This window comes from Hyperolius riggenbachi, chromosome 3 (genome assembly GCF_040937935.1).
Source record: "Hyperolius riggenbachi isolate aHypRig1 chromosome 3, aHypRig1.pri, whole genome shotgun sequence".
Classification (NCBI taxonomy): Eukaryota; Metazoa; Chordata; class Amphibia; order Anura; family Hyperoliidae; genus Hyperolius; species Hyperolius riggenbachi.
In genome coordinates, this window is record NC_090648.1 from 378105359 (window position 1) to 378117616 (window position 12258).

Here is a 12258-nt window from a genome sequence, read left to right on the forward strand (position 1 = left end):
TTAACGAAAACCTATTTGAAACCAGTGGATACCAACAGCTTTATTAACGTGGATAGCTGTCACCATTTTAGATGGCTCATGAATATTCCAGGTGGCCAATTCTTAAGGCTGAGAAGGAACTGCTCTAAGATGTCAGATTTCCATGTGGAAGCAGAGACTCTACAAGAAAAATTTTGAATCCAAAGGATATTCCGAGGAGTTGATTATGGAGGCTAGAGAAAGGGCTATCAATACAGAGAGAAGTAGACTATTACAAGCCAAAGATAAACGATCTGCCCCAATGAGTCAACAACCCAATTTAATAATGCAATATTCATCACAGGCTCCAAAAGTCAGGACCATAGTGGGGAAGCATTGGCATCTGCTGCGGGAGGATCCTCTACTTACCTCGATTATACCAGAGAACCCTAGAATGATCTTCAGGAGAATAAAAAATTTGGGCAATATATTAGCGCCCACTGTAAAATCGACTAGAACTAGGAAGAAAAATGGGTACTTTAAGAAATGTGGATTCTGCAGAGCCTGCCGGGAGTCTAGTTTACCTGTGGAAAGGGTTTATGATGTTACATCAATGGCAAATAAGGAAACCTTAAAGATGTCACTAATTGTGACACAAAGGGAGTTATCTATGTGTTAACTTGTCCCTGCCAAAAACAATATGTGGGAAGAACAAAACGTGCTCTAAAAGAAAGACTCAGTGAGCACTGTACAAATATTACAAAAGGAAATAAAAAACATCCCCTTTCAGAACATTATAAGACGGTACATGGATGTTCCTTTAAGGGAACGAAATACTGCGGAATAGAGCAAGTCAGCAGACCCTGGAGAGGTAGGGACTACCTACTAGAAATGTCCCGACGAGAGACTATGTGGATATTTAGTCTCAACTCCATGATACCACATGGATTAAATAAAGATTTGGATCTATATGCGTTTGATTGAAAGCAGTAATTAAACATACGGGTCAAACTTCATAAGAGAGCCTCTCATTCCCCTATGCAGCCCAGCTTTGAGAAAGGGAGGCGTTCCTCCCGAAACGTCAGCAGTGCTGCCAGTGTGACGTCACATACTAGAGGGGAAGGAGGCGTGGCCAAGCTACGCGGCTGCTAGCACCGCAGGACTTTACGGAAATCTCCATCTCCAGCTAAGAGCCTTAGCCCACACCACCTTCGCCGGTAAGGGAGCCGGGCTAACCCAGCCCGACGCAAGCATCCGTCTAGACTCTCTCACTCAGCCGCCGGCCGGGGCTGGTGAGATTGAGCGGCTCCCCGCAACAGCACTCCACTATGTGTATACGGATCCGGAAGGGTGAGATATACAAGCACCGTATGTTTTTTTCAACAATCCTAATTATACATATTGAAAGACCTACACGTATATACCACCATTTGTCCCTTACAGCAAGCCATACTTCCAATTGGGGCTTAATATTTTGAATTCACTAATAGTGCAATATTGAGCATCACTATACGCTTGTGTAATTGGAAACCACTCCTTGGAGTCACCGCAAGAAGTCTCACCACTTAGTGACACTCAGTTTGCAATTTTGCACATTAGACCCCTAACGGGTTTATCTGAATTGATTTTTATTTGTTTTTATGGACATTCATGTTTTGTGTATGCATGCACACAACCTTTGAGGCCTCAGTTCTTGATCAATTGATCTAATTTTAATTAAAGTATATATATTTTTAGCGCAGCCTGTCACTCATTTATCTGCCATCAAGTACCTGCTTACTCACAACAATTTTCTTTTTAATGATGAACATTTTTTACAGTGGATGTGGAGCCTCCATGGGAGCAAAGTTATTCCCATCCTTGGACAACCTCTATATGGGTTTGTGGGAGAAACTCTTACCTGTTTAGTGAAAATAATTTTCAAATCATGTTGTGTGGTATGGCAGGTACATGAATTACCTCTTGCTTGTCTGGGACGGCACACCTGATGAGCATTCTGGGTTTGTGGATTACCTTGACCAAAATTCCTTAAACCTTTCCTTAACTTCTCTCAGAAGGAGCCTACTGATATGTAATGTGGATATTGTCCTGAAGGGAGACCTGCTTACAGATTCCCTTTTATCTAAAACATATCACAAACCAAGCAGCGGCAATTCCACCCGAATAATACTCACCCTTCCCACACCATTCGGGCAGTGCCCATAAGTTAATTAATTAGAGCCCACAGGAATTGCTCCTCTGAGGAAAGTTTGAGGATGGAATTTGGGGTGGTGACATCAAGTTCGAAGGAGGGGGGTTACCAGAGCTGGTTGATTTCTAGGGCTAAAAGCCTGACACTTAGGAGGAGAGAAATCAACTTTTGGCGTTTGCTTCCAGGGTGCATGGGGACTTTGCTTGTGATGGTACAATATATGTCACCACGTACAGTGTGAAGTATGGCCGTATTATTAAGAACTTCCTACCTGTGCTATGTATGGATGAACATATTAACCACAGTCATTAAAAAAAAAAAAAAAAAAAAAAGGCATCAAGTTTGCCAGTAGATGTGCTCCAAGGCTAGGAGGCGTTATTTCCTCTAGTCTTTAAGCCACTAGTTCAAGTCAACCTTGCTGGCTTAATGTCACTGGTTCTCATAAGTGTGGTATGTCCACCTGTAAATATTGCGCAGTCCACCTATACCTCATTTTCTAATGGCTAAGTGTTTTCTATTAAACAGTACCTCAATTGCCACACAAAGCATGTTGCAACCATGATCTCATGATCTCTTTGCTGTGTGCAATATGTTGGTTCTACGAGCCGCAATCTCAGAGTACGGAGGAACATGACAGAGGGCCGGGTGGCTGACCACAGAAATTTCACATGTAGCAAAACACTTCCGTCAGGTGCACCATGGTGACAGGTCATTGTTCTCCTTCCAAGAGGTTGAACGTATTATCAGACCTGCTATGGGAGAAGACATTTATATTAAAAAAAAAAAAAAAAAAAACACACTTACTCCAGAAGCTTACTGGATTTTGAAGTTAGTGACACCTGCACCTGGTGACCTGAATTTGAGGTGGGACCGCAGTCGCATCATTTAATACATACATTTTTCCTATCACTTTTCCTTCCTTTTTGTATGATTTGCATTAATATCTTATGAGTGCTTTCTGTACTATCTGTGCAATATAGGTAATTGCTTTCAGCATGGACTGCACAATAGGGATGACTCACAAAGCTTTTTCACCTTATATATGTTACTTTTTTAAGCTCCCAAAGAGGAAAAATATAATATAATTAAGGTAAGAAAAGTAATATTGAAATTAAGTTAATCAGGAACAACTTACCGTATTTTTCGGAATATAAGACGCTCCGGCATATAAGACGCACCTAGGTTTAGGGGGCAAAAAAAAAAATCAGAGAAAAAAAAAAAAACTAATCCTAAGTGCGTCTATGGTGCAGGGGTGTCTTATGGCCCTTTTCTCCCTAAACTACACTGCCCATCTACACCACACTGGCCTAAGCCCATCTATACCACACCACACTTCCCCCTGCTGCCCCCACTACACTACACTTCACTAACTAACCCCTGCTGCTGTAACCACCTACTACACTACACTAACCAACCCCTTCTGCCACCACCAAATACACTACACTAGCTAAACCCTGATGAAACATCTCACCTGATCCTGTCGCCACGATCCTCTCCTCCCCCATCTGGCTTTCTTCATCAGAGGGCGCCCGTCATTCAGGATGCAGGTCTTCAGGGTACAAGCTGCGGAACTCCTCTTCAGCTGCAGTCTCCTCTCTTCATCCCAGGACGTCTTGTCATGTATTGTGAACGTCTTCAGAGCCCCAGCTGCCCGCGGTCCTCTTCACCGCAGTCTTAGCATAGACTGCAGCCTTGCGATATACATGTGCTGCCGCCGCCATCTTTCCTAGTTACGGCGTCCTCACCCAACGTCCTCCCTAGTTACAGCGTCCTTCCCCGACCTCGATAGTTACAGCGTCCTTCCCCGACGTCCTCCCTAGTTACAGTGCCCTCTGCTGGTTGATCTGCGGCGCACATGTGCGCGTGACGTCAGAGGCACTGTAACTAGGAAGGACGTCAGGGGAGGACGCTGTAACTAGGTAGGACGTCGGGGAGGACGCTGTAACTAGGGAGGACATGGGGGGAGGACGCCGTAACTAGGAAGGATGGCGGCGGCAGCACATGTATATCGAAAGGCTGCAGTCTATACGAAGACTGCAGTGAAGAGGAGCGCGGGCAGCTGGGGCTCTGAAGACGTTCACAATGAATGACAAGACGTCCTGGGATGAAGAGCGCCAGACGAGGAGGAGAGGATCGCGGCAACAGGATCCGGTAAGTATATTCCGGGGCCACATTTACCGCATCTTTGGAATATAAGACGCACCCACTTTTCTCCCTCATTTTTGGGGAAGAAAAAGTGCGTCTTATATTCCGAAAAATACGGTACTTTGAGTGATTATTTTGCTTGTAAATGTGCTGAAAGGTTATTTTTATCAATTAGGTTGTAAATATGTCATTTAGGAGAAGTTTTCTGAATACAGCCAAATGTGTCCAACATTTGTATATCACTATGCTTTTATGATCAATTAGCGGGTTGTTTCGTTTTAATGTCACACCCTCCTGTGGGCGAGTCTTTGAGCTCATTGGAAGTAGAGGTGTGGCTTCATGAATATATCTGTCATGTACTTGACTGTGAACGTATGCTATGATTAAGAACCATTGTGAGTCCAAAACATGTCGGCCCTACCAGGTGGACTGGTTTTATCTGAATCAAGAAAGGTTACATTTTTACTTGGGACATTGTGTGGAGCCCCACTTTTTTAATTTTGCTGTGCCTGGGATAGGAGTTGCCCAATTCATGCACTGGCTCTATACTCAGAGGTAGAGCGGCTTTCGCCTTTTAACTACTTGGAGACCGCCCCACACCCGCGTGGCTGCAGCGGCAGCCCTAGGACCGCCTAACGCCAATTGGTGTCAAGTCCTGGGGCTGCAGTTTGCAGGAGACTGTTAGATGGCGAAACAGCCATCTTTTTGGTTAGTACAGCGCTGCGATCAGCAGCAGCGCTGTACTGGGGACAGCCGTGTGACACTGCTGTACCCATGCCACTTAGGAGAGCGATCGGCTCTCATAGGCTAAAGCCTAAAGACGTCATTGGCTGGATGGGGGGGGGGGGGGGGGAGTAAATAGTACAATTTATTACAAAAAAACATAACAAATAATTTATAAAAGAAAAAAAAGAAAAAAAAAAAAACACAACAAGGGGGGGGGGGGGGCGATCAGATGTTGGTGGGGAGAAAAAAGGGGGGGGGGGGGGTAATCACTTGTGTACTGTGTTATGCGGCCCTGCAGCTTGGCCTTAAAGCTGCAGTGGCCAATTTAGAGAAGATTGGCCTGGTCTTTAGGGGGGGTTTAAGACTGTGGTCCTCAAGAGGTTAAACTAATCTATAGCAGCTTGTATGTATTAAAGGGAAGGTCCAGGCAAAATAAAAAAAAATGAGTTTCACTTACCTGGGGCTTCTACCAGCCCCATGCAGCCATCCTGTGCCCTTGTAATCACTCACTGCTGCTCCAGTCCCCCACTGGCAGCTTGCCGACCTCGGAGGTCGGCGGGCCGCATTGCGTACATTTTTACGCATTCCCGCTAGTGCAGGAACATTAACACATGCATTTTACGCGTTTAGTGGTGCCATGCATACATTTGTACGCATTGCACCACTAACGCGTAAAAATGCATGTGTTAATGTTCCTGCACTAGCGGGAATGCGTAAAAATGTACGCAATGCGGCTCGCCGACCTCCGAGGTCGGCAGCCTGCCAGTGGGGGACTGGAGCAGCATTGAGTGACTACGAGGGCACAGGATGGCTGCATGGGGCTGGTAAAAGCCCCAGGTAAGTGAAACTCTTTTATTTTGCTTGGACCTTCCCTTTAAACATATGAAGGGGAGAGGGATCCTGCCATGCCAGAAATCATTCTTCCCCTCTTGCCAAGCCCCCTTATCCATGCTGGAGGTGGTGACAACTACCCCAGGAGGCAATAACAATCATCGCCCATTTATGAATAGTGTACTGTAATTCTGGATGGGAAAGTTGGCATAAACAGGAAGACACGGTGCAGCAAGTTTACTAACAGTAAAAAAGGTACAGATTAACAGTTTATACCATTCATGCTGCAGTCGACATGCCAGTACTATAAAATGGGACCTATATTAAATATGGAGGGGTTTTGCAAAATGGATTAGGGCTCCATTTTAAGCACACTTCGATATATTGTAGGTACGTTAACACTAAGAATTCCCCTTTTATTGTCTGCTATGGAATGACTGTCAGGAAATCTCACCTCTAGTTTCTTAGGATTAGGTGGTTTTGTTTACATCATGTGGGAATCCCTTGTCCCATCAGTACTAGAAAAAGCTTGATGACCTGAGGTCCTGTGCACACTACTCATCACAGGGGTTTTATTGTGAACTAATTCAGTGGTTCTCTACATCAGGTCACATTGTTACCTTTCAGAGCACACTAATCTCCTATCTAGCATGGTTCCCACCCCATCCAGCTGTATGTTCTGTGTAAATGGCCAAGCTGGCTCTACCACAAAGCAATCCTACAAACATGGCCTGCATTTATTAAAAGATATAGGGGAAAAGCAAAAATAAAACTAGTTAAAAACATAATATAGCACAGTAAGTAGAAAAATGGGCTTCTTGGGAGGACAAGAACAGTAGTAATAAAATATATGCAGTATATATTTCTGTTTACCTTTCCATAGTTTGGCTGAAAAAAAAAAGACATCCGTCCATCAAGTCCAACCAGAAAAAAAAAAAAAATAAATGTTTTTTGTTTTAGGTGTTGGGTGCCATGTATGATTTTTTTCTATGGATTAATGCAAGTTTTCTTGGAGCTGTATCATATTTCCTTAGCTGCCCTTTTGGAGAGCGAACACAGTCTGAAATCTGAGTGGAGGCATGAGGATACATTTGCCTTTACAGTGGTTACCTTATACGTAGTACTATCTTGTGAGTACAGTATGATCTGAATATAGTAAACCTTTGGGTATAGTCAACTAAATGTCCAGGGCACGGCAAAGCACCATTATAAGTACCGTATTTTTCGGAATATAAGACGCTCCGGCATATAAAACGCACCTAGGTTTAGGGGGCAAAAATCTGAGAGAAAAAAAAAACGAATCCTAGGTGCGTCTATGGTGCAGGGGCGTCTTATGGACCCTTTCTTCCTAAACTGTCACTATCTAAGCTAAACTGCCCATCTACACCACACTACACTTCACTTACCCCCGCTTCCCCCACCACACTTCACTAACTAACCCCTGCTGCTGTAACCACCTACTACACTACACTAACCAACCCCTTCTGCCACTACCAAATACACTACACTGGCTAAACCCTGATTAAACATCTCACCTGATCCTGTCGCCACGATCCTCTCTTCCCCCATCTGGCTTTCTTCATCAGAGGGTGTCCGTCATTCAGGATGCAGGTCTTCAGGGTCCCAGCTGCTGCGCTCCTCTTCAGCTGCAGTCTCCTTGTCTCTTCATCCCAGGACGTCCTGTCATCCTTTTTGAAGGTCTTCAGAGCCCCAGCTCCCCGCTCTCCTCTTCGCAGCAGTCTTCATATAGACTGCAGCCTTGTTGTATACATGTGCTGTTGCCACCATCCTTCCTAGTTACGGCGTCCTCCCCGACGTCCTCCCTAGTTACAGCGGCCTCCCCCGACGTCCTCCCTAGTTACAGCATCTTCCTCTGACTTACTTCCTAGTTACAGTGCCCTCTGCTGGTTGATCAGCGGCGCACGTGTGCGCGTGACATCAGAGGCACTGTAACTAGGCAGGACGTCGGGGGAGGACGCTGTAACTAGGGAGGACGTCGGGGAGGACGCTGTAACTAGGAAGGACATCGGATGGCGGCGGCAGCACATGTATACCGCAAGGCTGCAGTCTATACGAAGACTGCAGCGAAAAGGAGCGCGGGCAGCTGGGGCTCTGAAGACCTTCACAGTGACTGACAAGACGTCCTGGGATAAAGAGAGCCAGACGAGGAGGAGAGGATCGCGGAGACAGGATCCGGTAAGTATATTCCGGGGCCACATTTACCGCATCTTTGGAATATAAGACGCACCCACTTTTCCCCCTCATTTTTGGGGAAGAAAAAGTGCGTCTTATATTCCGAAAAATACGGTATATGGGAGTACCGCCTGGTATAGTAAAAACTCTGATATGCTAGAACTGTTATAGTAAACTTGTTTTTTGACCCTTATGGTATTCTGTATCCAACTATAGTGGAAAGTGGGCGGGTGCATATGTCATACATCAGTCAGAAATCCATGAGCCGTAGTTGATGGGAGGGCTGACAGCCACATGTAGCTTGCTGGCTATCTGCATGCTACTCTGGGCCTGCGTTGATAACCTCAAAAGCACCAGCCGGTAATACCTGTGCTTCCTGTGTAACCTGCTGAGGTAATTGCCATACTGAGAGAATTGCCTGGCATCTGTGACTTACTTGTGCATGGCTGCAATGCTACAGTATCATCCAGGTTGCACAGACATGTGGACAAGAGGAGCACACCATCAGTACTGTACCTGCATTAACTGGTGAGACCTATACCTCCTGTGCAAGATGTTGCGTGATTATTGCATGCATATTGAGCACTGTGCATTGTTATTTAGTATAGACATTGTCTGTGCTTGTTTGCTGAAGAAGAAAAAAAAAAAGAGAAAGGACTCCCAATTATTGACTAATTTAAGATACAGTACTCATGGTACACTTTATGAGCCTGAGCATGACCATTTCTTTCATAGTAAACTACTTTACGTGGTCCCACTCTAAAGTGACTGAGTGTCCAAGTCAGAATCGGCAAACATGTGCTGACCCTGACTCCAACACCAGACAGCAAAACATTTAATTGAAAAATACAATATATATGAATAAAATGAGCCAAAGGGAGAGTTTGAAGGGCGCTGCTCTTTTTTTATGTAAATCACAAGCTGCTTAGGTCCTCAAAGTGTGGGGTATCCCCTTTAACCCCCAGAGGCAGACACAAGAGTAGATGGACACCTATAAAAAAAAGGAGGAAGTGGTGGTTGTTGGGTATTCCCTATCCTGATGAAGATAGTCATTTACTATCGAAACATGTCGATGCAGAAGGGCTCCTTGGCACCCCAATAACTGGCACAACTATTTGCCATACAATACGCTATACGCAGCCTGCTCATACCAATTGAGGAAGCAGTAACAGCGTTGAAGCGCAAGGTGGAACGCAGGAGCCCGGAGGGAAAGTGACGTCACTCCCAGCAAGCCACCTATCCGGAAGCCGCGTCAGTGAGCGAGTGAAGCTACGAGAAGGCTATCCAAGTTTCTATGTACAGGCGCTTACCGGAAAAATCAGGTGATTTCAAGCCCAGAAAGGGACTCTACATGCGGGGCTACCGGCCGGAACCCGCACTGAAGTGTATTCAAGCTGCAAGAACCGTAAAACTGTAAAAGCCGCAGGTCATTGCGGAAAGCGTTTGCGGAACTGATTTTATTTTTCAGGGTACATTTATTGGAGGAAGTATATCCACTGTGTATCCATATTGATATCTATTGAAGAAAAAAGGAGGAAAAAAAAACTCTTTATAAACCCTCTCTATTAGGTTGGACATCTACAACTCAGGTGGCTCCATTGTATGTATGGTGGTGTATGTATATATAAGATTGAAACACTCTGGTACCTATATACTATTTATGATTACTGTGGATGCATGGGAATATATATGAGGTCTTCCATAGGTTTTAACTTTGGAATTTTAAACTAAAAATTTTTTTTAGCATTCTTATGGGAGTTTTATTGGAATAAACATTGACGTACACTCTAGCGCTGTCCTCTTCTGTTATAACTAATCCATATATGAATAAAATGTCCCATTTCACACATAACCTTCATAATACAGTAGTTCTCAGCTGTAAGAATAAATCTGGGGGCAAAGCTTCTGTGACATCCAGCAGAGCTATTACGCAACCTGACATTATATAATTTTAATTTGGATTACAGTACATTACAAGACGTCATTTCATTATATTTAAGCTGTAATATGTGGATTTTAATGTAAAACAGAAGTATTGTCAGCTCTAGAATCAATTCCTCATGAGTTTAAAACTTATGAGTCATGGAATACTGTAAATTTGAAACATTTTTACATCTGGGTTAAGCTTCAATGTAATTTAATCAGTATTATACAATACTACAATCTACATATACATTCCCTACAGATCTGCTGAGGATGCTGTGCACATACAGAGGTGTCTATATTATGCAAATCTGATGAAGAGGAGTGTGTGTAGGTCCACTTTAATACATATGAGATATGTTTGCCCCGTTTTCTTTTTAGTAAATGGAGTAATTGGGGTTTTACCCAAAATGTCTGTCATCAGCACCTACTGCAGAAACAGTAAACAAGGCCATATAATCTGGGGAAGGAACACATCCCCTTACCTGTCCAGTGAGACGATCGATGTAATAGCTGTAGTTGCGCTCTATGAACCTGGATGTGGTGGAGCAGCAATTCGCCAGCAGGTTGGGCACCATTTTCCCGACCTTGCTGGTAAGTGTCATGGCCACCACCAGTGACGCCGTCTCCTGCTCGATACCAGCTGGGACATTGCTCAGCAATGACTTCACTGCTTTGCTAAAGCGCTGCAAACAGAAAGAAAGCAACAGTGTTATTAATGTGCCTTTCTTGTGTAAACTGCCTAGGTCACCCTCTCAGCCCCTTGCCTGAAATGTGCTAGGACAATCCAAGTGTGTCCCCAATTTAGTCTAATTGGCTCACAACACAGAACTTTACATTGTCATTTTGAAGACATAATCTCCCTTCAGAGATTATGGTTACATCTAAATATGTACGTATATAGCACATCTTCTACAGCACTTTCCCCCCAAATCAGTGACATGACTGTATTTTGTAAACCATTAACTTATTGGAATGTTTTTGGGAAGTAGGGGAAAAAAAAAAAAAAAAAAAAACACACACACATAAACGCAGCGAGACGCTACAAATTCTAAGGCTCAACACACACCATACAATATTAGTTGTTCAATCTTACCACTTTCATGTAGTATAAGAGCTTATCCAATCAAGCATTCAAGGTATTTTCAATCTGTTGGCCCTTATACTACATAGATTTGGTAAATCTGTACAACCAAGATTGTATGGTGTGTGTTGAGCTTAAGCCGTGCCCTGACCAAGATTGGAACCTGGGACCCAACATTTCTAGGTGAGAGTGCTGGCAATTATGACATCTTGCCATTAGGGATGGTCAATGAGATGCAAATAATTTTGAGTTGATGTAGGATTATGCAAATTATGTGTACAGCTTGAAAATGAACCAATTGAATTTTACCTCACCAGGATGTGATTGGTTCTGTTTGAATTTGCATACAAAAAAAAAAAAAAACTTGCATAATCCTGCATCAACTTGAAATTATTTTCATCTTATTGACCCTACTTGCCATCTAAGAGGTGATCTCAAACATCTGCTCACAGACCATGTGCAGTCACACCCAAGCGGATATCAAATAATGGAAAGAGGGGAGTTACTTTAGATACATATACTGCAATAATATACAGTGGGATGCGAAAGTTTGGGCAACCTTGTTAATCGTCATTTTCCTGTATAAATCGTTGGTTGTTACGATTAAAAAAAAAAAAAAAAAAAGTCAGTTAAATATATCATATAGGAGACACAGTGATATTTGAGGAGTGAAATTAAGTTTATTGGATTTACAGAAAGGGCGCAATAATTGTTTAAATAAAATTAGGCAGGTGCATACATTTGGGCACTGTTGTCATTTTATTGATTCCAAAACCTTTAGAACTAATTATTGGAACTCAAATTAGCTTAGTAAGCTCAGTAAACCCTAACTGATACACAGGTGAATGCAATTAGGATAAAGAGTATTTAAGGGGGTCAATTTTAGGTTTACCCCCTCTTAATTTTCTCTGAAGACTAGCAACATGGGGGGGGGGGGGTTGTCTCAAAACAACTCTCAAATGACCTGAAGACAATGATTGTTCACCATCATGGTTTAGGGGAAGGATACAGAAAGCGGTCTCTGAGATTTCAGCTGTCTGTTTCCAGAAACTAGAAACATATTGAGGAAATGGAAGACCACAGGCTCAGTTCAAGTTAAAGGAGTTATCAGGCAATATACAGAAAATAAGTGCTACTTACCCGGGGGTTCCTCCAGCCCCAATCTCCCAGCATGTCCCTCGCCGCAGCTCTGTCGTCAGCCGTTCGC

The 12258-nt window shown here is 43.6% G+C and overlaps 1 protein-coding gene across 1 annotated transcript in view; it reads right to left on the bottom strand.

Annotated features, from left to right (window-relative positions):
* LOC137561585 (BH3-interacting domain death agonist-like) overlaps positions 1 to 12258 on the bottom strand; it is a 65547-nt gene that overhangs the window by 21956 nt on the left and 31333 nt on the right. Inside the window, exon 4 of the mRNA XM_068272891.1 lies at positions 10453 to 10653. Coding sequence (XP_068128992.1) covers positions 10453 to 10653 — 201 coding nt within the window. The remainder of the gene's footprint in view (positions 1 to 10452; positions 10654 to 12258) is intronic.